This window comes from Neomonachus schauinslandi, chromosome 3 (assembly GCF_002201575.2).
Source record: "Neomonachus schauinslandi chromosome 3, ASM220157v2, whole genome shotgun sequence".
In the NCBI taxonomy this organism is placed as follows: domain Eukaryota; kingdom Metazoa; phylum Chordata; class Mammalia; order Carnivora; family Phocidae; genus Neomonachus; species Neomonachus schauinslandi.
Window position 1 is genome coordinate 75259474 of NC_058405.1, and position 27317 is coordinate 75286790.

General features: G+C 39.8%; 1 protein-coding gene across 1 annotated transcript in view; it reads right to left on the reverse strand.

Moving 5' to 3' along the window:
* The window catches only part of LOC110570256 (phospholipid-transporting ATPase IB), a 599207-nt gene that overhangs the window by 451332 nt on the left and 120558 nt on the right, over window positions 1-27317 (reverse strand). The window contains exons 3-11 of the mRNA XM_021678237.1: window positions 18110-18209; window positions 17540-17638; window positions 16479-16524; window positions 15797-15837; window positions 11071-11144; window positions 8938-9007; window positions 7789-7916; window positions 6454-6565; window positions 88-253 (exon numbers count right to left, since the gene is read on the reverse strand). Coding sequence (XP_021533912.1) covers window positions 88-253; window positions 6454-6565; window positions 7789-7916; window positions 8938-9007; window positions 11071-11144; window positions 15797-15837; window positions 16479-16524; window positions 17540-17638; window positions 18110-18209 — 836 coding nt within the window. The remainder of the gene's footprint in view (window positions 1-87; window positions 254-6453; window positions 6566-7788; window positions 7917-8937; window positions 9008-11070; window positions 11145-15796; window positions 15838-16478; window positions 16525-17539; window positions 17639-18109; window positions 18210-27317) is intronic.

Genomic DNA, 27317 nt, shown 5'->3' on the forward strand with positions numbered 1-27317 from the left:
CATGGCCACCACACATAAACCACACTTGTAAGGGTTTTCCAAAGTGGTTTCATCCTACTTCAACAAGCACTCCATCCTGACACTTACCCATCTTCTTGATGTACCAGTTCTTCCCACCTTGAGACCCATTCCAGTACAGGGCCCCCACTGAGCTCACCAAGGCCATGACCAAGAGGATGCCAAACAACACCAGGATCTGCACATTAGTCACTTTTTCAACATTCGATCTTTTGAGGGGTGCTTTTGTGGAATTCTGTACAACAGCATTGAAAAATGTATAAGAGTCACAGAACAGGCTTGGGGTTAAGAAGTGGGGAAAAAAGGAGGTAAGTTAACCAAATTCAACAAATAAAAATAAAAGACTGTATTTTTGCCAAATAACCAATGAAATTAAAAAGTGTACCATACTCCTGAATCAACAGCTAGTTTTAAATAATAACACATTTTGACTCATAATTCAATCTGTACTTATGATTACATTTTAGTACAAAATTAGCTACTTTTGCAATCTTAGAAAACAAATTCTAAATCACTTAAAATCAGTTTAAAAGAAATCAGGATGTCATTAATTCAAGAGAAACTTAAAGATTCTGTACCATAAAAATCTAGACTGAATCTTCAAGGTAATAATAGAGCTCTATAATTAATATACAAAGAACTATTTTTTGCAGTATATATTTTCCCCTCAAAATTGAGGAAAAAAAGACATACACAGACACATACACATCCAAAATGCAAAATAGGTGTTGACATCAATAGGTATCAAAATAAATAAATGGACAGAGTTCATTTGGAAAACTGAACAAGAAAAAAGCAGGAAAGTCAGGAAAGCTCTAGTGGCTGTGAGAAATCTGAGTGCAGTCTTGAGTCATAAACAGAATGTAGACAGGAAAGTAAAACAAAAGTGGAAGACAGCCTAGCCATCTATAAACATGCATGGTCTGATGTCTCACTGCAGGTGGGGAAACCATTCCAGCTCAAACAGAAGCCAGTGTTGGCAAGTGAGTTCAGAAAGATTCATTAAAGCCAGATTCAAGGACCTCTACACATAGGTGAAAAATTTGGAACTATTATTCTCTCAGCATTGGAAAAGTCAATAGACCTATTTGCACCAGACAATTATGCACCTGAAGTCATTTTACTAAAAATGTTCTGATTGTAATTGTGGTGGGAAAAATAATGGTTTCCCCAATGATGTCCATGCCCTGATACCTGGACCCTGTAAATACATTATTTTATGTGATAAAAGGGGTTTTGCTTACATGATTAAATTAAAGATATGACTGGGATATCTGGGTGGCTCAGTTGGTTGAGTGTCTGACTCTTGGTTTTGGCTCAGGTCATGATCTCGGAGTCCTGGGATCAAGCCCTGTGTCGGGCTCCACACTCAGCATGGAGTTTGCTTGTCCCTCTCCCTCTGTTCTACTCCCCCACCCCCGACTGTCCCTCTCTCTCTCTCTCTCTCATAAATAAAAAAGCTTAAATTTTAAAAAATTAAGGATATGACTTGGGGAAATATTCTTGGATTATGCAAGTAGGTCCAGCTTAATCACATTGGCCCTTAAAAACAGAAAATGAAGGGGCGCCTGGGTGGCTCAGTCATTAAGCGTCTGCCTTCGGCTCAGGTCATGATCCCGGGGTCCTGGGATCGAGCCCCGCATCGGGCTCTCTGCTCCGCGGGAAGCCTGCTTCTCCCTCTCTCACTTCCCCTGCTTGTATTCCCTCTCTCACTGTGTCTCTCTCTGTCAAATAAATAAATAAAATTTAAAAAAAAAAAAAAAACAGAAAATGAAGAGATCTTTTCCTGGCTACAGTCAGAGGGAAATGTGACTACACGAGAATAGCCCAAGAAATGCAATATTGCCAACTGTGACAATGGAAAAAGGGGGTCATGAGCCAAGAAATTTGGGCAGTGCTAGAAGGCAGAAAAAGGCAAGGAAGAGATTCTCCTCTAGAACCCCCTAGAGTGTGCTAGAAAAGAATGCTGCCCTGCAGGCTTCGTGACATGGATGAGACCCATACCAGACTTCTGACCTACAGAACCTAACATGACAACTTTGTGTTACTTTAAACTACTAAATTTGTATAATTTGTTATGGCAGCAATAGGAAACTAATACAGTAACCCAGAAGATGTTAATAATCCATTCCTGGAGGGGAGCAGAGCCTGGATTAGACCGGAAGCCAGGAATTAGATAGGGGCAGATGGACACAGGAGCTTCAGTCTACAGGTCTCCCTCCATGAGTCACAAGCTTGGTTTCTCTACTGGCAACCAATTTGCAAAAATCAGATGATCTGAAAGCTTGAAAGGCATTAACTGGCCATAAAAATGGTGCGTTATGCAAAACTTAAGTCAGCACTCTTCACTGTTCTCAACTCATCTGATCATTAAAAGAGTTAGGATGAAAATGTTTCCAAAAAGAAGAATATGAATAAAACCACAACATAAAAATAAAATCAAATGAAAACAGAGAGCAATTCATCCCTAAGTTCCCTAGAGAAGCTCGTACCACAACATCACTGAAATGGTTACCTGAATTCTATCACCAAACCCACAAATACTACCATCATGGCCTGGTTTTCCGCACGGCAGGGAGGTAGGGAATCAGTTTACTGGTCATTTTGAAATGTTTCAGTATTTAAACAGCACAGCAACAACTTCCTTTATATTCTCTTTTCTCCCTTTCACTTCAGTTCTCTGAATTGTCCTTTACAGACTTAAAAAAAAAAAGAGTCCTTTAAATTTCTAAATGGAAATCTATTAGTGAAGGCTGACCCATCAATCAAATCCCATCTACAGGTTGATGGGGACAACATATCACCTCTGGTCTTACGGAAGAAGTCAACAGACCAGTTCCAAGACTGTCTATCCCCATCTTTTAAAACTCATGATCTTATCATTCTGAACATTCACTGGAGCACAGGGAGAAAAAAATTTACAAAAAGCATCATTTCTATGACTCCATTAGTTTATTGGCTTCTGATCTTTTCCAATGGTTCAGTTGTAGCCAGTTAACAGGGTTAGAAAGTTATCTTTCATCCAGTACAAGAGCCCCAAACTTCATCACACACACTTTGTGGAAAGTCAGGCTCTGCCTATTCACTCCCATTCCCTGAACATTTCAACTTACAATGATGAGCTTGTAATGTTAAATTCTGACTAGCATTTTAAACTCTTCCATAAAATTCTTAGAAAATACTTCTGCTTTTGAGTAATGGAGTTCTTAATAGAAATAAGCATCTTTCAGCTAACATCTTTCATGAAGATGTTAGTGATTATGTGAATCTATACACATGTTAAAACACATAGAATTGTATAGCAAAAAAGTTATTTTTATGGTTTGTTAATTCAACAAAATTTTAATAGTGATAAAAAAATAAAAACTTGAATTAAGTGGCTATATATAATTCCAGAACCATCTCTATTGTCATTTACATTTCTTAGAATGTTTTGCTATTAAAAACAACTATGAAACTAGTGCTGATAAATGTATTTAATAAAAATTTTACTTATAATAGTTAAAAAAAAAAAAGCCAAAATGTCAGAGTTTGAAAAGTTTATAATTGACCTGAAATTTATACACTTTCTGCCCTCCTAAGAAAGTAGTCGGTAGAGTAACTAGTGAGAACATGGACTCAGGAGCCAAACTGCATAGGTTTGAATCCCAAATCTCTCTCTTACTGGGTGGGTGTGTAACTTCAGTAACTATTAGACACTGGGTCTCATTGTCCTCATCTAGAAAATGGGCTCAATAATAGTATCTTCCTCATAGGGCCATTATGAGGAATAAATGAGTTAATACATGCAAATTGCTTAGAACAATGCATGTGGGCACTAAGTATTTGCTGTAATTAATGTGATGATACCTCCTTCCCATTAAATCAACCAGTAGAAATAGTAATATTGAAAATAGTTCCACATGTAACTACACTGAACTTGAAACAGGGGAACTCTGAAGAGAAGACACTGAGGCAAGAGTTTACAGAGCAAACAAAAAAGTAGAAGAACCCTAAAGTAATTGTGTTTCCCCTCTGTGGTCAAGCAGCACAAGTCCAGACAAAAAATGTTATTTCACAAACAAGATGGCTTCCAGCTATAGGTGTTATATTACATTCCTCTTGAAAGCTCATTATTTTTACTTGTTGTTGCAGTCCTAAAGGCACAGCAAGTCTAGTGCAGATGTTTCTGGGTCTTTCCATCATTCTGTACTAGAACACTCAACACATAATAAGCCTTGCACGGGCTTATCACATGTAGGTGCAAGGAGTGCCTATCTCACTCACAAGAGCAAACTTCATGAGGTAACTGTGCACACTTTGCTCACTGAAAAGATGATAGGATCATTTTTAGGTATAACTCGATGATCTCTTACACCTTAGCTACAAAGCTGTACTACCAATGTCACCCTGAAAAAAACAATCTTGGAGAGTGGTTAAATTTGTAATATGCACAATCTAAAAACAGGTGTTGGGGTCCCATCTAAATTTGAGCTAAGTCTTTGTCATCTCTGTCTCTTTATCATAAAAACGGAAGTGATCTGTGGTCAGTAGAGCTCCCACTGTTAGGTGTGGCTGCTGGCACTGGACTGGGAAGTCAGAGGATACTTAGTAGGTAGTGGAGCCCTAAACCATTCATCAAAGTAAAGTCTCCACATAACAGGCTATTCAGAACTAACAAACTTTAAACTTTCTAATCAGTTCTGAACCGGTGAGGACCTAGCAGTAAGGACAGATAAAACGCATCTCAGATACACTGAATAATCTTGATCCATCCAAGAGGGGCCTCAGCATTCACCAACTATTTGTTCTCTCAGCCGCCACGGATCCCCACCCTCACGTACACACTCCCACTGCAGCCATTCCAACACACCCTAGCATCCCAGGGCCCAAACTTTTCCATGTCCTCATCCCCTTTGGGAGCTTTTCTTACCCAGCTGAGGGCACTCCTTCCCTGAAGCTCCTCAAAGCAGAGGGTGCTCCAGTGAAGACTCACATGCCTTGGAATCTGAAGCCAATGGTACTTCTGACCCTTATGACTCGAATGCCATGTTAAAACACTCACCCGTGAAACTCATGCCATTTGGCTACACTGTCTTCTCCTCGTCCCTCAACAAATCCACCAACCTCTCAGCCACGTCCCTCACTCTCTAAAGAGGTGAGCAGTTGGCTTATGGTATCCATCTTGGCCCCAGCCCTGCCATTATCCTGTCTTCAAAATCACAGCACGGAGCACCAGATGCATTATCTCTCAGTCCTCACTACACATTGATCAGCCAGTTAAGCGGCAACTGCAACAGTCTTCAATGTCACGAGACTCTGAAGCCTTATCATGCCCACCATCTCCTCCACTCCCTGCCACCCTGTCTCCATTGCATTTCCCAGCTGGGGTAGAAATGGGGTCTATCACCTCATCCGTTCTAATCAACATTTAACTTTCTCCTCCTCCATCATCTGACCTCAAACAGTCGGCCAACACAAGAGCCACCCCCCCCAACTCTCCATCTAAAATGGGTTTCTAGTATCTAGTCAACTAACAGCCCCAATCCTGGGTTGCTTGGCCTTTCTGTAGATACCTAGAGCACTTTGTAATGATACATACTGCAGCGATTCTCATTCTACCTGGTAATTCTGTATTACTCCTTAGTCTATGTGGCTCCCAGAGGGTGAGCTGGGCCTTTCACTATTGTATCCACACAGCCTACTTCAAGACTTGGTGCGTGGTGGTCACTAAATAATTTTGAACTAAGAAATACAGTCAAATACATGCTTTGGAAGTGATACAAAAGAACAGACAAGCTGAAAAGCTGATTCTCGCAAACAGCAACCATTAGCAAAATAAGATCCAAAAGATACCAAAGAAATATAAGAAATGACACATTGGGACACTGATTTATATAGAATTTCAAAAGCTGTCTGGCAAAATACACCATAATACAAATGCAGGCTGCTGTAAATTGACAAATATTTTGAAAATCATTAACAGGGAGAAAGAGCAAAATCATTTTAACTTAATTCTTTTGGTGTGTGAAGAATAAATATTAGTTCAAAAATAACTGATTTTAAATTGCCAAGGATTTAATTAAAAGTACAATTTACTATTAAATCCTAATTCGTGAGGTGAGGAAGAGAAGTAGAGATATAAGAAAGTTAGACTGAATCTCTGCTTAAGTCCAGAAGATAAAATAAGTTAGAACTGATCATCCCCCTAAATCTGGAAAAAACAAAGACCATCGATATTTCAAGCAAGAGGTAACAAACATCTGAGAGAATAATGGAAATCCAGGAAAAACTACCCAAGGACCCAGAAATAAAAGGTACTTCCTTTCTAAATTTAGGTTCACAAATTCGAGCCCCTAAATGCAACATTTGCATTTGCATTCTCTACTCCATAAAAATGGACAGAAAAAATAAAGACTGAAATCAGCATTGTTTTTCAGCATAGAAATGTTTTACCTGCATGAGTTTGGTGTCGTGTCCAGTATAAACAACTATGCCAAAGACCCACTGAGTATTTCTAAGCTGTGTACCTCTTAATAAGATCTGGTCAGGCCCAAGGGGAACAGGGCTAAAAATAAGAAACAACATTTATATTTAATGATAGTTTGACAAATGAGCATGAGCTTTCCCCCTTAAACATAAACCCACAATCAATCAATTAATTCGATTGTTTCTTTTATTCAAATTTGAACTATTTCACTGAGAGGAGCAATGAAAGTTACCATTGCCTTCATCTACAAAAAAAAGAAAAAAGAGATCCACAAAAAAGTTTTATCCTATCCATTCATCACTACAAGAAAAATATATATTTTTCTTATAAAATGTTAGAGGGAATTGTATTCTCTTAAAACCCGGGCATGAAACTATACACCCAAAAAGGAAATTGCTAAAATAACAAGAAGCTTATTCATTGGGAAACCCAGTTTATTTTACAGACTCTAAAGCTAGAATATCAAATTTGTCAAGGATGACTTAATGGTTAAATAAAAGGCTGAGTGATAATGTAGAAATTCAAAAGCGGGAGCCGACTGAATGGCTCTGCATGCTAAATGAAAACCAAGAAAGCAGTCACAGTTGTCATAGTTATTTTGGGTTGATTCCCACGATTAGGTCCTTCCCTCTGAGTCTGTTCAAAATACAAATGTGGGAAGCATCGGTATGGAGCATGCAGATTAAAGATGGGCAAAGGGAGAAACTGCACCCCAACATAATGACAAAAATGACTCTCCAACAATCAAACAAATGCCAAGAGGACAAAGACAACGAAATATAGACAACAGGGCAGTGAATATTCTAAAGGAAGAGTAATTGCTGTTCCTTCCACTCAACTTGATAAAAACAAATGCTACTTAGAAGAATGCTAGTCACACACACACACAAAAAGGATGTTTCTCTAATAAATAGATTAGCTCTTATACACCTGATATGCTTCTCTTCTGCTCTTCTGGACAATTTTATGCAGCCCAAACCACCTCTCCTTCCTGGTAGGTAAGACACACAGAAAAACAGCCACTACTTTTAATCTCATTTCAGACCCTGGGGCTGTTTTTCTTGACAAAAATCAGTCCTTTCCTTAAATTTAAGGGAAGGAAGGTTTATACTGACTGAAATTGTGCTTCAGGAAAAGCTCAGTCTCTCATATCTAAGCTAAACATAAGAAATCTCATGGTTTTAAAATATTTCAAAACCAAAAAAAACAAGCTGATATTTTACCAATTCCAGTAATTCTTAGTCCCATTTAAGAACAAAAAAATAAAATAAAATAAAAACTAAGAAAAGCAAAAGTGATACCTTTTCCCATCTATGTGCAAGTTTCCAGTGAAGTCATAGAGATGGCGGTTGGGTCCTTCACATTCTATAGTTCCAGATAACTTCATCAATACTTCCCTTGTTTGCATGTCAGCAGTATGACTCAGACCCTAAAATGTTAAACCAAAAGAGGAAACTGAATACAATCTTCCAGGTTTGGGGACAACATTCAGCATCCCCATTGTTAATCCAAAGGAAATAATGAATCATCTAAAATGGAGTCACCGGGGAGGCTAACAAATCAAGCTACCAGCCCCTCAAGATAGACTTCCCAGGTAGCCTTTGCCATAGCAACCTAATGCAAAAGTTTCCAAAGAATTCAATGAAGTGCAAAGTTAAGATTCTCCCATTGTGCTGGGAAGATCCATGTTCAATTAACCACATACTCAAGCACCTTGCAGAGAGCACTCTAATAGCTCTATTTTAATACAAGTCATAAAAACAGAATAAAGCATTCTTTTAATATAATGTCTTATTAGTGTTATATCTAGTACTCAGCAACACTTCTTTAAACAGAAAAAAAAAATACCCTACTTAAATCAAATATCTAAGATAGAAAAGAAAGACTGGTGGACAGAATTATCAAATTCAACTTTATGCAACAGAAAATTTGGGTGTCAAATGCTTAGAATTTGTGTTAGAGTAAAGGCCATTTTTCATTCTAGAATTAAAATATATGGTAAGAACAGCTTTGAGGCATAGAAATTTTGTATCTGATGTATTACTTTCTAGAATTAAAGTGTCAGTTAAAACAACTATGTAAAGTAAGGTACCCAGAGCTTGCCTACTGCATCTCTCCATATAGAAGATGCCCTTTCCACCATGTGGCTCAACCTAGCTGACAGGATCTCTTTCCACCTGCACTAACAGACATAGATCTAAGATATAAATTAAGGCAAGATACCCTTCATGATCCATACTTGGACGAAGCTCACTTTTTCTAACTCCACTGTCTCTCTCAATGGTTCCCTTCATAATAAAAGCCAAGTTCTTCCCATGGGTTCCACTAGGGTTAAGGCATAACCCTATCTAGCAGAACGTTTTTCTCTAGAAAATACACTGATTGGAATAGTGAACCAAATCTGCAATTTGGGTCTCCATAACAACACAAGTCATAAAAGATTACTTTACCTGACGTATTTTAAGGTTCGTCTCCCCATCTAGATTAGCTGTTTCAATATAACACATTGCCTGGGGTTCACTATGGAGAGAGAAATTTAAAAAGCCAAAGTTTAGTAAAATCCCCTCCACAAATTCATAGCTCATAAAGTCTCTACCATGGAAACTGTGTCTGCTGACTGGCCCTTCAACCACTTTAGTCCTAACTGACCAGAAAGACACTCCTCTTTGAGGCTCAACACCAACACAAAGTTGTTTGCCCAATGATCCACACTTATGGACCCCACATAATGCTGCTTGACCTTAAGTAGCAGAAATAACTGAAGTAGAATGAGAAGAGGACTGGTAGGTTAAGGGAAACACAATATGCTCCAGCTAAGACTCTACCACTGTGTTTGGATGACCCTTAGAGTCTGAGACTTGGCCTGCTCCTGACCAAAAGAGCCACCCTAGATGCAGCCAGTACAAACACAGCTTTTGAAGAACATTACAGCCAGAGTTCAGCAATCAAGCTTGGCAAGCCTTTTCTTCCCTGTACCTTTTACTATGTCAACACGTAACTTTTTAATCAAAACATCCAATTTTAAGGACAGAACACTCAAAGAATAACAAGAAGCATGGCAGGGGCGCCTGGGTGGCTCAGCTGGTTAAGCGTCTGCCTTTGGCTCTAGTCATGATCCATGGTCCTGGGATCGAGCCCTGTGTCAGGCTTCCTGCTCAGTGGGGAAACTGCTTCTCTCTCTCCCTCTGCCCCTCCCCCTACTCATGCTCTCTCTCTCTCAAATAAATAAATAAAATCTTAAAAAGAAAAAACAATAATCCTGGTAGATACTGTATTCCTATTTCTAATCATTGGGGTTAGCTGCATAGTTAGTGGTCAAGAGAATGGAGTCTGCAACCCACTGGCTAAGTTAAAATCTCCTACTGCTACCTTTGTGGGCTGTGGGGATTTAGAAGTTGTTTAATCTCGGTTTCTGTGTTTTCTCATGTATAAAGTAGGGATACCAAGGGTTTGGGGGAAGATTAAATGGGATAATGTACTCAGTGAACTGCTTAGCATAATGTACAGACTCAAACAGTAATGAGCATCCTAGAAATATGTTGTCAGCTCAGACAAACCATCTCATATTAAAACCAGGTTTTCTGAGGGTTATGGTGAAATTCATACCCCAAACTGTCAAGTGATCCACATTTCCCTATTTCTCTTGTTACCAATCAATAGGGACAAATATGAGTCCTGCCCTATATATATAGTGCTCTTCCTTCTCTATGGGCCTGGGATCCTATTTTTAAACGTTTTATCTCAAGCAGTAAATTCATGCTAAGGCTTAGAATCCAATGTATGATCAAATCCAATAAAAGCAACACTGTCTGCATTCAAAGAAAATGCCAACGGTGTGAGTATCTAGGATTCCCTGCAGCACATAAAACATAGGAAGTTTCAGTCTTATCATAGAATTAAACTTGAACTCATGAAAAGGAGTTTATTTATATCCTAATTGTAGCACTCTGTCTTTGATATATACTTTTATGTATCAGGCCAAGGAAAAGTCAAGGACTGCATGGTCCATTATTCATGTCACTTAGTGACTGGTGATACCTTTGCACCACGAAACTACCTGGAGAACATGGCAGTGGCATTTGGGCAGATAGGGGGACACAACGTGGACAAATGAAGGGGCAACACCAACCACAGGTCATGTCTGTGCTGCGAACGTGGGCCGGATCTCTGAGCAGCTAGTAAAGGAGGCCCTGGCTCTACAGGAAGACTCCCTGGACCCACCAGGAGACTGGTTCTCAAGCCTCAGAGAGGCTGCAGTCTTCGTGTTATTGATGGAATCACTCCACTGCTCTGGAGCATCTCCTATGAATACGAAATAGCCCAGAACTGCTATGAGACTAAAATGAAGCAATACGTCTAAAAGAATTCTACAAAAGTACAAGGGAATGAATGGAGAAAGAAAATTTAGGATTAAGGCAGGAACAAAAAAAGGCAAATGACAAGTAACTGAAGAAGAGGCCGGAGAGAGAAGGCTGGTACCTCCAGGGGTGGGAGGGAAGGGTGGCTTGTGATTCCTATAGTCACCACTTAATGCTTTATTGTTCACATTTATTTCAAACAATGTGCCCACTTGCACACCTGACCTGGAGGATAGCAGGGCCATGTCTGCTGGGAGGTACTGCCCATTGATGACCTTCACAATGTCTCCCACCGCCACCTAGAAAACCAGGGACAAGGACAGAGAAGCATGAAAGACAGGAAAGCACAAACAGTCATTAAGGTGGTTAAATATTTGAAGAAAAAATTACTATATAATTATGCCATGAAGCTTAAGACAGAAGCCCAAATTATTTTCCTTGACAAGAACAAAAATTTTTCGGTACAAATGGTAATATTGCCTTTCTGCAGTGATGCCAAATGAAAAAAAAAAAAAAACATAAAAGGAGAGTAAGAAAAGAGTCAGAACAACTATCAAGGTCTCATTTCTTACGATTATTCCATCCACTTGCAAATTCCACTCTTGCACTCTGGAACAATCCCACAGCTGTACACAGTAGGGGAGAGTGGTTAAATGTACACCTCCAGAGCCAGCCAGAATGCTGCGCTCAAATCCCCCAGCTGGATTCCTTGCTAGACCTGAGTAACCCGGAGCAAGTTATGTAAACTCTGTGTGCATCAGTCTTCACATCTATATATATAATGGGGTTGAGAGCACATATATCATGGGGTTATTGCAAGGATCAATTGAGTTAATAAATTTTCTCCATTTTACAAATGGGGAAACTGAGGTTCAAAGAGAAATAACTTGATCAAGGTCACACAGACAGTGAGTGTTAGACCCAAGATTCAAAACTGAGCAACTGGCCAGTGGTCTGATTACAAAGCAATACTGATTTCACCCATGAACAGTGCATCTAAAAGGTTCCCTGGAAACATACCACTTAAAACAGAGATTTATGTAGCCTCAAGAACTTCAACAAAAAAAAGAGTTACAGCCAAAGTCAGAGACCACCTAGGGAAATAGATTCCACCAGACACAAGACCCCAAGCTAAAGAAAAAGGCCTTAATCTGCTGACCATGGGGCACCATGGCCAAGGGTTTGTAAATCCTTTAAATGAGGTCACAGAAGCACCCAGATGGGTAGAATATGGGCTTTCAAGTCAGGCAGGCTGAGGTTCAGATCCTAGCTTGACAGACACACTAGCCCTGGGATCTTGGCAAGTTCTTCAGCTCTGTGAGCTCTAGCGTCCTCACTTATAAAATGGAGAAAGATCAACACTTACCTTGTAGGGCTGATGCAATGATTAAGGAAGTATATGCAAGTGCCTGGCCTGAAACAGGCATGTGCTAGTCTCTACCAGCAGGAGTGCAACCAAATGGACACTGAGTGTGAAAGTCAGACAGGCCACGATTCTCAGACAACACAAGAACAAAGGCTGTTCTCAGCACACGTGAGTAAGTTCAAAACGCAAAATGGGCACTATGCCTTACTTCTTATTCTAATGCACATTACTATTGTCTTAGAAATCAAGAATTTCAAACCGAATACTTCTGAAATACTTATGAAACTAATATTCATGAAAGACTCCTGGATCTTGCAAGCTAGGAGAATGGCCCTGGCAGGGGCCTATATTTAACCTTTTATTAGGAAAAAGGAGGGTTTACTAAAAATATGTCCTGCTAGTGTTTTGAATCAAAGCACTATCAAAGCATGTGGGGAAGTAAGGAATCAGGCCCAATGTGTGTGTGGGGGGGGGGTGGTGGTAAAAGTTAAATTCCAGAACCATTGTATATTTGAAGTTAGTATCAACTTAAAGCCAAAAGGAAGGCCTATATGTATATTCTATATTCCACAATAAAGAGAATATCAAAGAATAGGTGCTACTGAGCTATTTTAACAACCATCAGTACAACAGCAAGGAATGCTTATGAAAATTGAAAAGGTTTCTAAATGTAAAAGTATTTTATGTGGATAGTTTAATTACTATCCAGTAATTTAATTTAATCAGAAGAAGGTATTAGTTAAAAACTAGAAAGGAAAATTGGTCATGTTTTCAAAAGAAAAAAGGCGGTCGATTTTTTCTTAATTCAGTGGGAGGACAAGGGAAATTATGGCTTTCTCCCATCTTAGTTATTTAAATAAAGAAACATTCATATCCCAGTAACAAAGTACTAAGAAGTTCCATGCACACGGAAAACTACTTAGTTGGAAATGTGTTTGAAAATGGTTTTCTATTTGGTGTTTATGCATGGTTGTCCCTTGAGTGTGTCAAGTTTCCCAAATGAGAATTCTTAAGGTGAGAAAGAGCCCCCTCTAGATCCCTGAATCCATTCTAGCCTCAGAGGATTTCTCAAGCTTCTTAATTCTGAAGAATAAGCTCAAAGGCCTTCTCAAAGTCAACCAAAGCTATTGAGTTGCACCGAAGAGCTGCCTCCCAGCATTCTATTCTGCTACAGCCCAGGGGATTGCCAACTCAAGCTCAACATTTCAGATTAGAGTTGTATTGCTTTGGGAAGCTTAAAGAGAGCCAGGTCCACCTTGCCTGACATCTCTGGCATTTAGTACCTCTTATCACCTATCTTCTCCCATATTCTCATCATTGTTCCTTGAGCCACTCATCCTCATCCTTGTTCTGAGCCACTCTGCAGATGTGCCTGGCTTTCCTTCCCATACAACTGAGACTTTCACCCAGTTCCCTCTGTCTTGAACAGCATTTCCCTCTTAAAATAATTACCTCTCATTCATCCTTCAAAAGAACACCAGAACATCACACGAGGGATGCCTTTGCTCATGTGAATTAATGGGTCTAGACAGACTGATCATCCATCCCTCCCATATGTTCCAGAAGCACCTGAAGCATGCCCCTACACAGAGCTCAGCACTAACACTGCATTCTATCCAGCTGTCTGGCCCTCCCACGACACCCGTGGTTTGGGGGCCAGCAGCGTCAGCCTCACCTGGGAACTTGTTACAAATGCAAATTCTAGGGCCCAGTGGAATTCCCAAAACGGGAATTCTGAGATTACAGCCAGCGCAGCACTCAGTGTTAGACCAGCCAGGCAAGCGACTGATGCCCACTGAAGGCTGAGAATCATGGTAGGCAGCTTCTTAAGGGCAGGGGCCATGCTTTATTCTTACTTGCATCCCCAATGCATAACACCATCTCTGGGACATCCTAAGAGCTCCATTTAAACAAACAAAAGCATTTTAATTGAAATAAAAATATTTGCAGCAAAGCATATAACAGAGGTGTTTGGTTTGGGATTTTTTTTTTTTAACTTCAAATGTGTGTAGGAAATGGTAATGAACTTTAGGAGTCTGTGAGGCCATCAACTCCTGGACCCAGAATTCAGAGATCATCGCTCCATTTGCTACTGTTTCAAGCAGTGCAAACATCCCAAATCCAAATCATTCTTCACTCCAGCCACTGTTCCTAGCTTTCGGGGGAGGGAGGGAGTGTCAGGAAGCACTTAGAGAAACAGAGGCCATTCCTAAGTGCAGTGGGAATCCTTGAACCCCCATAGCACTGGGAGCATTTCTAACCTCTATGAGGTCAAGAATTTCCAACCACTTGACAAAGAACCACAGACTTCCAAATAAGAGGGAGGTCAATTAGTATATTGGCATTACAGGACTTCTAGATTGCTACCAAGGTTAATGTGTTATCACAAAACACTATAAAGAGACTTCACAGTTCTCTTATAATGAAGTAAACAAAACACAAACTAAACTGAGGGCTACAGTTACTGTATCACAGGCATTTTGCAGAGTTAAAGATCATAGAAGCATTTTTAAACACTGCTTACTAAATGGTTAGCAGGAGAAACTATTGTTAAGTGAACCTTCTAAAAAGTAGTTTTCTTTTGAAATGATGTTAATCATCTTCAAATCCTGAAGTCATGAGAGTCATCCCCCACAAAAACCATCTTGTGACCATTAAGAAGGTCCAGGTAAAACAGAGGTTCACTTAAAAAGCTAACTTTATCAGATACAAGATACCCAGATGGCACAGCATATTTCTTCTACATTTTCTATTCATCACTATAAACAACCAAAAAACCCTCACCATCCCCAAACCCTCCCAACCTCATGTTTCCAGGAACATGGAGGCAAACCCTCTCACTATTGTAAAGTTAAGAGCAGTGACTGCTGGTCCTGACAACCAAGTTCAGGATCAAAACAGGCTGGCCTCCAACCCCCACTCCACCCCTGTTTACATTTCGCAGTAAAATCTTAAACCCAAAACTCTTCCCACCAAAAACATTAGAAGTGAGATTCTCCAAAGTTAGAAAATCTTAAAAACAAACAAACAAACAAACAACAACAACAAAAAAAACTGGATTTAGGTTAGGAGAACAGAAGACCAGGGAAGAGATCTCTTGGATTGGAGTTGGAAACTAGAGGATGCTTTGGTATTTCAGAAGTATCCATCAGGAGCAATGAATTTCACAACTGTGAACTGACACAGTGAGCACTTCCCAGAAGAAGCACGAACCAAGTCAATAGGCAGCAGTTCTAAGGAAATCTCATGGGAAACTCCACGATATAAAACTTACATTAGAGATGACTGATGTCTTAACCCAAACTTTATCTACTGCAATCAATAGTAGCAATTAATTACAAGTCCCCAAACCAGTACTTTCTGGCAGATCTTTAAAATTAGGGTTTTTAAAATTTTTATTTAAATTCATTTAGCCAACATATAGTACATCATTAGTTTCTGATATAGTGTTCAATAATTTATCAGTTGCCTATAACACCCAGTGCTCATCACATCACTTGTCCTCCTTAATGCCCATCACCCAGTTACCCCATCCCCCCTCCCATCCCCCCCAGCAACCCTCAATTTGTTTCCTATAGTTTTTACCTCTTTCCACATAATGGTATGCCACATACCATTTCTTAACACTGAAAAAGAAAAAACAACGTACCAGTTAATACTGATGATAATCAAAATAAAATCAGCTTTTCAAAATCTAAAAGGTTCCTTTCAAAATTCCATTTATTAATTCCAACCTTATCTTTAGACATAAAGGCATACCACACCACTCCTCAAAATGGAGCCCCAATCCACATACCATATATATATTAATGCATACATATAAATATAAATACATGCATAGAAGTTAAAACTAGCCATATTTACCCCAGAAGAAAAATATCACCCTGTTGTTATGAGATTAAACACACACACACACACACACAATACAGACCTAATGTTCTAGAAATCAATACAATAAAAATAGAGAGGTAGGGAGCAAGTATAAACCAAGGATGTGAATGCTTGGACTTTTTATAGACCTAACATATGTCTAGCTCCTAAAAATTACCACCTTTTCTAAGCTTCTAAAATACACAAATTCTGTTCAAATCTTAATAGCCAGGACTCACATTTTATTAGATTGGTTTGTAATTTTGCTATTTCTTTTAAAATATTTTATAGATCATTTCCCTCCACTTATGTCAATACCATTAGCTACTTATTTTACATGCCTTAAATGGGGTCTGAAGTTTTCTAGCGGAAAAAGTGATTCAGCCTGGTGTCTTACCTATCGTTTTCTTTTTGTTCACTGCATTGTCTGCCTTATGCCGCTTCTGTTACCAGAAAGAAAAGAAAGTTCTTAGATTCAAAAGTTCCAAATGCATCACTGCAACAGCAACAATCGATCAGGAGAGAAACAGGGCTCCAGGAAAGGGATTGGCAGTGATGTGAATGTTGTGAAACTCAGCACAGAGGTCTATGACCCGGCAGCACTCCCTAAATTCAGCAGACAAATGTTGCAAACGTGGATGCAGTCTACTCTGATGTCAGCCACGATATTTTGGCTCCAACAAGGAACGAGCACTCTGAAGTACGAGATTTCTCACGCCTCGTTTCTTTAAGATCAGACTAAAAGAACTATTCAGTATGATAAACCCAACAACAATTGAATTCATTTTACTGGTAAAGAACTTAGGGAGCAAAGTACCTCTGATTTGTATTCCATTTGTTTGTTTACCTATTCCCAGAAAAATGTACATAATGTGTGTGAGTGTATGTGTGAGCGTGAGAAAAAGAGACACAGGGTGGGGGGGAAAGGGAGGGGGAGAGAGAGAGAGAGAGAGAGAAAGGGGTGGAGGGAGGGAGGGGTGGAGAGGAAGAGAAAGACCCTGGAGGCAAGACCACAGACGGAGAAAAGGGGAGAAAGCATTAATATGGTTGTAGCCACTGAACCTGGAGATACACCGAGCAAGATAAGTCTGAGGAGAGAGAAGATTCATAAAATTACCTCAGGCACAGCCAGCCCAATGCTGCTATTCTAGGCAGCAATCCATCCTTTGGCTACCCAAATTAGGAAGCTCTAAAGCAGGATTTAAGGAACATCAGTGATAAAAATCAAAGAGAGTTCACAGAGCTAACATTAGAAAACACAGTTTGACCTACTTCTGTGTATAGGTATTTAAGACATTGTGTGTACACGTTCCTTCCCCAAAAATACCATCATGAGCCTTGAAAGGTTACTTAGGCTACTGACCAAATTCCTATCTTCAACAAAGAAAAACAGAGCAACAAATAAATTACAAGTTATATTCAATACAAGGTTTTTATTATATGAAAGCAAAAACTTACAAAATCTTCTACAATCTCTTTGATGCCTGCAATTGTTAAAATAATGATCAATGGCACCAGGGTGGTATATCTTCCTGTTGGAGATACATCTGGAATTTGCTGGAAGACAAGAGACCAAAAGAGGGAAGTTGACAAATTAGAATTTTAAAATCAAAATCCTCTCTACAAAAAAGAAAATATGACACTCACCACTCACTCTTTTGAAGTTCTGTTCCATTTCTGTTATACCAAAGTGATTATCTTCTTTTAAAAACTAGCTATGTGTTTTACATATTTTAAAATTTTTATCTAACATTGCTATGTGTTTAGAACTGAAAGGGGGTTAAAAGTATGACTCTCGGGCCATTTTTCAATGCCTCTTTTAGTAACTACAATTATCCTTAAGGCAATATCTAAAGAAGTCTGCCTTTATGCAGAGATCATGTCTGTGCATGAAAACGATGATCAGATGAGGGGACAAATTACATTCAAGTATTATGACACTTTTTCAGTTAAATGACCTTTTAGCAAAATCTCATTTTGCATGTAATTAACATTATGAATTTTAAATCACTTTTTAAAAAGTGTTACCTGTAATAAGGCAATGAAGAGGAAGAAGGCATTAGCAGCTCTTCTAATCTGCTCATACAAGAATCGAGGTAGAAACGTCAACACGCTGTACTTGGCCGTACTAGAAGTAAAAAGAAAAATGCTCCTGTCAGCTACAGATGTAAATTTTACACAGAAAACGAAAAGTTGCGAGAATTTTACAAGTGGTTTTAAAAATAAAATACTTCAGAATTTAGGACAAGAAAATTGCTGTGCTGGCCCTGCCCCACAAAGATTTTGTAAAAGGGCACACATGACAAGAGAATCTTCTCATGTGATCTTTGTTTTCAAACTTAGATATATTTACTATTCACACAGCATAAGCAGAGAGATTTACCCGCTTTCTAGGAGCTATAGTAAACACATCAAGAATATTTGTTGGGGCGCCTGGGTGGCTCAGTCAGTTGAGCGTCCAACTCTTGGTTTTGTCTCAGGTCATGATCTCATGGGTCGTGAGATCGAGCCCTGCGTGGAGCTCTTTGATCAGTGGGGAGTCTGCTTGAGATTCTCTCTCTCTCCCTCTCCCTCTGCCCCTCCCCCTGCTCCCACTCTCTCTCTCTTTCTCTAAAATAAATAGATAAATCTTTAACCAAAAAAAAGAGTATTTGTTAAAGGAAGATATGTTTCAAGGATCCCAAAACAGAAGAGGTACACATTCCAAATACAGCAAAAGACATGAACTCTGAAATAAAGAGTGAGATAGAAACACCAGTTGAGTGATCCACACAAGCGAGTAGAATTATCCCAGGATTTGTGATGCCTGACAATTCTTAATACAAAGCCACTGATTCAAGGTAGCAAGTCAACTCCATAAAGGATGCCCTGGGTCCCAGGCGTGTGCATAATAACACGTCAATGTGTCCCTCTGGATACCTATCACGGGTGTTTTTTTGTTCAACCACACCCAGATAAACTCCATTCCCATCATACCCTTTATTTGGCCACCTTTGCTCATGCTCGTTTGGAATTTTTTTTTCCAGTTTTATTGAGGAATAATTGACATACATCACTGTATAACTTCAGGCATACGGCAGGATGTTCTGATTTACATATATTGTGAAATGGTTACCACAGCAGGTTCTGCTAGCATCCATCTTCTCATATGGGTACAAGAAGAAAGGAAAAAAAATTAACTTTCATATATATCATACAGAAGTGGCAGCTACTGCATCATGTCTTATATTACGTTCCTTGTGCGTATTTATCTTACAACTGGAGGTTGTACTTTTGCGCCACCTTCTCTCATTTCCTCCCTTCCCCACCCCCACTTCTGGGAATCACAAGTCTTATCTTTTTCTGTGAGTTTGGGTTTGTTTTGTTCTGTTTCTTTAGATTCCATGTGTGACATCACATGTCTTTCTTTTCTGATTTACTTGGCATGCCTTCAAGGTCTATCCATGTCGCAAATGAAAGGATTCCCTCATTTTCTGTGGCTGAGTAATATTCCACTTTATGTATATTACCACAACCTCTTCATCCATCAGTGGACACTTAGTCTGGTCTTGGCTATTGTAAACAATGCTGCTATGAATGTGGTGGTGGAGGTATCTTTTTAAGTTAGTGTTTTCATTTCCTTTGGATATATTCCCAAAAGTTGAACTGCTGAATCATAGGGTAGTTCTATTTAATTTTTTGAGGAAACTCCATACTGGTTCTCATAGTGGCTGCACAGTCCCACCAACAGGGTTCCCTTTTCTCTCTATCAATGCCAGCATTTGTTATCTCTTATCTTTTTGATGACGATTATTCAGACTGGTGTGATGTGATAGGACCTTATGGTTTTAATTTGCATTTCTCTAATGACTAGTGATGCTGGGCATCTTTTCATGTGCCTGTTGGCTTTACATATATCTTCTTTGGAAAAATGTCTGTTCAGGTACTTTGCCCATTTTTCAATTGGGTTATTGTTTTTTGCCATTGAGCTGTATGAGTTCTTTATATATATTACATATTAGCCCCCTATCAGATATATGGTTTGCAAATATTTTTTTTCCCATTCCAAAGGTTCTATTTGCACTTTATTGATAATTTATTTTGCTGTGTGGAAGCTTTTTATTTTGTTGCTTGTGCTTTAGATGTCACATCCAAAAAATCATCACCAAAACCCATGTCAAGGAGCTTTGTTCCTATGTTTTCTTCTAGGAGTTTCATGGCTTCGAGTCTTATATTTTAGTCTTTAATCTACTTCAAATTAATTTTTGTAAGTGGTATAAAATAAGGGTCCAGTTTCATTCTTTTACATGTGAAAATCCAATTATCCCAGCACCATTTATTGAAGAGACTATCTTTTCTCCCTTGAGGATTCTTGGCTCCCTCTCCAAGTATCAGGGGACCATATACCATATTTCGGGGCTCTTGATTATGTTCTGTTGGCCTGTTTGTTTTTATGCCAATACCATACTGTTGTGAGGACTATGGTTTTATAGCATAGCTTGAAATCAGGAAGTGTAATACCTCCCACTTTGTTCTTCTTTCTCAGAATTTCTTTGGCTATTTGGGGTCTTTAGTGGTTCCACATAAATTTAGCAGTGTTTTTTCTACTTCCGTAAAAAAAAATTCCAGTATAATTTCAATTTAATTTGTGTTGAATCTATAGATGCTCACATTGTTGCTTCCACCTTCCACCTTCCTCTCTCATCCACATGGTCTCTCCATAACTAAACTGCCCTTCCCATCTTACTCTCCCATTCAAACTTGTATCTTCCATTAAGTTTGATCAAATCACAAAGACTCTTCTTCCTCCAAGCCCACAGGATGGTGTTTACACCTACATTATACAGTCTCTGCTTTGTTTTGTATTTTATTTATCTATCCCCAGAATAGATCGCTTACATCAACTTTGTATGTTCCCACCACATAGCAGATAATCAATGAACAAGGAAATAATCCAAGGCATAAACTGAGAAGTTGAAGGGGCAAAATGAATCATTCCTCTCTTGGCTGCTCAAAGATTTATCCATAAAAGTACCTGCTTGACTTCTAACTTGCCTTCTAAAGACAGGATTCTGAGCCAACTCTTAAATGAAATATATTGTAGCAAGATTATCTAACACGTTTTAAATACACAACAAATTAGAAGCACCAAAACAGAAAAGCAAAGGGTCTTCTTTTGCTTAAGGTATTAAATATACATATTAAAAAGTATATGAAAACCACTTTTAAGACAGTTCAAACTTAAGGATTCTGACACTTGAAGGGATATCACTGAACTAGCTGGAAAATGTGCTTGCATGGAGCCCCTACTCACTTATGTAGCCCTTTGGGGTATAGGATGTCACTGTAAAATTTTGCCAGACAGAAGAAACTAGCTCAAATCAAGCTTGTTAACGCATAGGGAAAATATATCAGACACATGCACATGATAAGCTCATGGTACAAAATTCTCTTAATTGCAGTTTAGAGGACAAATTCAAACAGAACACCATGCATTCCTTTACGGTGTACTGACCATTGAAATAAAGCAAACAACATTATCATAAAGGGAACATGAAAATTCACACACTCTAAGACTAGAAAGCATCTTATAAGGTAGTCTGACTATCACATTTGAACCCCAGATTCCATCTGTATGAAACAGACACACATACACAGTTGGCACATGACCCTGTCTTTGTGTGAACGTTTCCCACTTGGGTAAAATACTAAGTATGCTTAAGGGGACCCACGTGTCTCTGAAATGGTAGAGGATTGGAGCAGAAAAAGATCCCATTTCTGTAAGAAAATCAAAGATAAGATGGGGAAGGAAAGCAGACTTTTATTCTAGTCAAAATAGAAAAGTGAGTCTAAAATATTTTCAGACTGAAATAGAATGAGCATAGTCAATAATTCAGAGAAATTGACATTCATCCAAGAGACGGATACTGTGTAGTAGTAAAATAATTATCTTGATATACAACCTGATGTGTCCTGTTACAGATTTAAACACATAAAACTACAATCAGCTAAAGGCAGCACCCATCAAAATCATTCTACCAGAAGAGTTTAGGGTAGAGCTTTTCAAACTTAGAGATGTATACAAATCACCTGGTGATCTTGTTAAAATGTATTAGGGTTCTCTAGAGAAACAGAACCAACAAGAGTGTATATATAGAGAGATTCATTTTAAGGAACTGGTTTACACAATTGTGGAGGCTTGACAAGTCTAAAATCTGCAGGGTGGGCTGGCAGACTAGAGACCCTGCCACAAATCACAAAGCACTGCAGAAGTCTGATCTCCAGAATGCAGCACGAAGCAAGAACCCAGACATGATGCTTCAGTACAATTTTCTAGCTATGAGAATAACCCAATGGGCACCTGGGTGGCTCAGTAGGTTAAGCATCTGCCTTCCGCTCAGGTCATGATCCTAGGGTCCTGGGGTGGAGCCCTGTATCGGGCTCCTTACTCAGTAGGGAGCCTGCTTCTCCCTCTCCCTCTGCTGCTCTCCCAAATGCTTGTGCTCTCTCTCTCTCTCTCTGTGTCAAATACATAAATAAAATCTTAAAAAAAAAAAAAACAAGTTTACAACTGTTCTCCAAAGGCAAACCTAAAATGCAGTAACTGCTCAAAGTACAACTTCCCCCTAAAACAAGCCTCCAGAAACTCAGAAATTAAACTAGCTTAACACTCATCTTTGAAATGCAAGCAGTAAATCCACCCAAGGTATCCATACAGCCAAAAGCAAGCATTGTTTTTATTCTCCTGCATTACATGGACAGTACATTCTCTTGTATGTGCCTAATGTACAGTAAGTGTTCAATATTAACTGAAAGAGAAGAGGGCCCTTTTAAATAACTCCACAGGAGGCTGATTGTGAGCTAAACCAGTGCTCCATGATCATGTTCTGGAAACCTTCCATTCCACCAGGTCCTATAAGATGCCATTCACTTTTCTCCTCTCAAAATATACACTCAGCAAGGAGCTCCAGATTATTAGAGGTGGAAGACAAGAAAATACAGTGTCCTAAGAAAGTTGTTCATGTCTTCATAAACAGCTAAACTCATTTATCACTTAGTGTATTCAACTAATTCACAGAAAAGACCAAGAGTGAGTGGAACACTAACAATAGCCAAACTATGGAAAGAGCCAAGATGCCCATCGACAAATGAATGGATAAAGAAGATGTGGTATATATACACAATGGAATATTATGCAGCCATCAAAAGGAATGAGATCTTGCCATTTGCAATGATGTGGATGGAACTGGAGGGTATTATGCTGAGTGAAATAAGTCAATCAGAGAAAGACATGTATCATATGACCTCACTGATATGAGGAGTTCTTAATCTCAGGAAACAAACTGAGGGTGACTGGAGTAGTGGGGGGTGGGAGGGATGGGGTGGCTGGGTGATGGACACTGGGGAGGGTATGTGCTATGGTGAGTGCTGTGAATTGTGTAAGACTGTTGAATCACAGACCTGTACCTCTGAAACAAATAATACAATATATGTTTAAAAAAAGAAGAAGAAGAAGAAGACGATAGCAGGAGGGGAAGAATGAAGGGGGGGAAATCGGAGGGGGAGATGAACCATGAGAAACTATGGACTCTGAGAAACAAACAGGGTTCTAGAGGGGAGGGGGGTGGGGCGATGGGTTAGCCTGGTGATGGGTATTAAAGAGGGCACGTTCTGCATGGAGCACTGGGTGTTATACGCAAACAATGAATCATGGATCACTACAATGAATCATGGATCACTACATGGGCGCCTGGGTGGCTCAGTTGGTTAAGCGACTGCCTTCGGCTCAGGTCATGATCCTGGAGTCCCTGGATCGAGTCCCACATCGGGCTCCCTGCTCGGCAGGGAGTCTGCTTCTCCCTCTGACCCTCCCCCCTCTCATGTGCTCTCTCTCATTCTCTCTCTCTCAAATAAATAAATAAAATCTTAAAAAAAAAAAACCTAATGATGTAATATATGGTGATTAACATAATAATAAAAAAAGAGTGAGTGGGGCACTAAATGCAAAGGTCAGTGGACCCCCTGCCATCCCTGCTGACAATGGACATCAGGGCACAGCCGGGAGTCACCCAAGAGGGCGTGCCAATGGACAGCAAAGCCTACGGCCCTCCCCATGTAGCACAGACTCCTGGTGCTTTGCCAACCAACACCCCCCCCCCGCCAAATTATATTCTGGAAATCCTCTCCAATATAGAAACTCCTGCTGATAAACAGGGTTAGGACCACTTCACTAGAAATATTCACTTCATTTGCCTGAGCTACTGTGATTTAACCAGTTGCAAATAAAGGTTATTTATTTGAACTCATTTGAAAACATTGATATTTCTATTTTCAACACTTCTATTTCCTAGTCTAGAGCTGGGGAAAAATACTGCCTTATCTCATAGCTTGTTCTCAGAATATAGTAACTGGACCTGGACTGGTGCTATTAGTAATATACTTCTTCATAGTACTTTATTATGGCTTACATAGGCCTTTTTGCCTAATCTTTATAATACACATCCAATGAGAAAAGTGAGCTGAGTTCTAATCAATCAACTTGTAAATATACCTGTGAACATAATGCATCAATTAGAGATTCCCTTTAATTCCTACTAAACCGTGTGAGTGTCCTGTTCCTATCATATTTTCATATCTGTTCTATTATACATAATGCATTATTCAATAAATAGCTCTGAACACAAAGCATTTATTTCAATACTTCCATGGAAATGTGGACAGGAAATAAGCGAAGAGAGAGACAATAACATTTTGAGCACAAAGCATGCTGCCAGGGGAACCTTCCACCATGGATGACTCTTAGACAAGCAGTTCTAAAATGCAAGACACATTGGGTGTTTATGGCTACTATCTTTATATGTGGCACCTCTGAAAAGCAGGTTTTGTACAAGAAAACCTGTGAACTTTAGGATATAAAATCAACTGGGGCGTCTGGGTGGCTCAGTCGGTCGAGCATCTGCCTTCGGCTCAGGTCATGATCTGGGGGTCCTGGGATGGAGCCCCGCATTGGGCTCCCTACTCTGTGGGGAGCCTGCTTCTCCCTCTCCCTCTGCCTGCCATTCCCCCTGCTTGTGCACGCTCTCTGTCTCTCTGTCAAATAAATAAAATCTTTAAAAAAAAAAAAGGATATAAAATCAACTGAAAAGGAGTATTGAGACTCCCATTCAAAGCAAAGCAAAAAGGACCATTTCCAATGAGATTCTATCTTCAATAAAAAGGAACAATCAATATTATGAGAATGCCTGACCTACAAGTACCGGAGTCACAAATGTAGCCCAATCCTGCCGCTGCCCCGGAAGAAGCAAAACAGGTCAAAGTCTATTGCATTTAATTACACCTTTGGTCTTTCATTCAGAATTCAATATATTCTTTCCGAACACAGGGAAATAAACCCAATCAAAAGGTTTAAGGCTGTCCTGGGGGCTGACAGACTGACAAGTCAAACAAGGTGTGACAGGACTCTGAAACAGAGTCATCAAAGTAGAAGCGCCTAAATCCTGCTTATGCTCCAGAGTGGCTGCTCTGAGTCAAGGAGGCAGGGGTACCATTGGTTGCAAGGGAAGATTGAAACTCGTCAAAAAACCTCATGTCCCAAGCAGGCAGAGCCAAGAACTCCATTAATGAGCCAGATCTACATGGGATGCTAGCCGAAGCAGACAAACTGGGAAACTAGCAGGAGGTGTGGAGTTTACCAGTGTGGAATGCACAAAAATTTCATTTAGATCTGGATATAAACCGAAACTCTGTGAGTCCTGTGTGCTACAAAGAGTCCAAGGATTTATGGATATCAAAGCCCCAGGTCAGCAATATCATTTTTAATAATCGCACATAATTGCCAAACTTAGTCAAATGTTTAATTTTAATTCAAGTTTTTCTGCTAGGTTTCCTGCCTGGTTTTCAGTATGCATGAGGAACAAAGTATACGGCTCAACTTTTCATAAAGTGAACACACCCATGTAGTTGTCCACTTGAAATTTCACATGGAGACATGAGGAACATAGGATTTTATCTGTGGGGCTCTGATAGCAATAAAGGCCCAATCTAAAAAGTACCTGGCAGGGCGCCTGGGTGGCTCAGACGGTTAAGCGTCTGCCTTCGGCTCAGGTCATGATCCCAGGGTCCTGGGATCGAGTCCCGCATCGGGCTCCCTGCTAGGCGGGGAGCCTGCTTCTCTCCCTCTGCCTCTACCTCTCTCTCTCTCTCTGACTTTCATGAATAAATAAATTAAAAAAAAATTTTTTTTTAAGTACCTGGCTTCTGACTCACAACTGTAAAATGGACACACACATTTATCATCTTTGTCCACTCAGGGACCATAAATTAGTAGAAAGGAATATAAAAACATACAGCCATGGTTTTAAAAATGAGGACCAGAATCATCAGCCAAGGAGATTTTTTTCCCCCTAAAATAGACTCCTTTCTGCGTTTGTGCATGAGAGTTGTGCAGGTGTCTCTAAGGCACCTTCTGAATAGGAGCTACAGTGAGAGAAAATCTCCAGACGGGACCATCACCTGGGGAAAGGCCCTGCACTGAGGGAGAAGAACAGGTTCTACTCTCAGAACTGTTTTCTGAGAAGATAAGTCAATCCATTTTTAAGAGAGTAATTCAGCTCTAGAAAGAGGGTCACTGCATTTGTCAGGACTGTCCAGAGAAACAGAATCAACAGAATGTGGTTGTAGGAGAGAGTGAGATTATAAATTGTTCACACAATTATAGATTCTGACAAGTCCCAAGATCCGCAGTCAGTGAGCAGGAGACCCAGTGGTGTAGTTCTAGTCCAAAGGCAGGAGAAAGGACACTGTCCCAGCTCAAAGGCTGTCAGGCAGGAGGGGTTCCCTCTTACTCAGCCTTTTTGTTCTATATAGGCCTTCGACTGACTGGAAGAAGCCCACCCACACTGGACAGGGCAATCTGCTTTACTTTAGGATTCAAATGTTAATATAACCCAAAAGCATCCTCACAGGAACACCCATTGACCAAATATCTGGGCACTCCATGGCATATACATAAAATGAATGATCGCCATCACTTATCAGGCAGGGCAGAAGCAGGCACACCCCAGTGTGTCAGAGGGAGCTAAGGACAGGAAGAGAGAGTTGTTGACCTACAAAACAGAGGTGGCTCAGGAGGAGGAGACACCAATGATGGAGAAAGGATGGAGGCAGGAGGGAAAGCAAGGAGACCAAAGCCAGAAGATCATGGTTAAGAGTTTGGAGTAATTTCAGGAGATAAACTATAAAGGACTAAAAGCAGAGG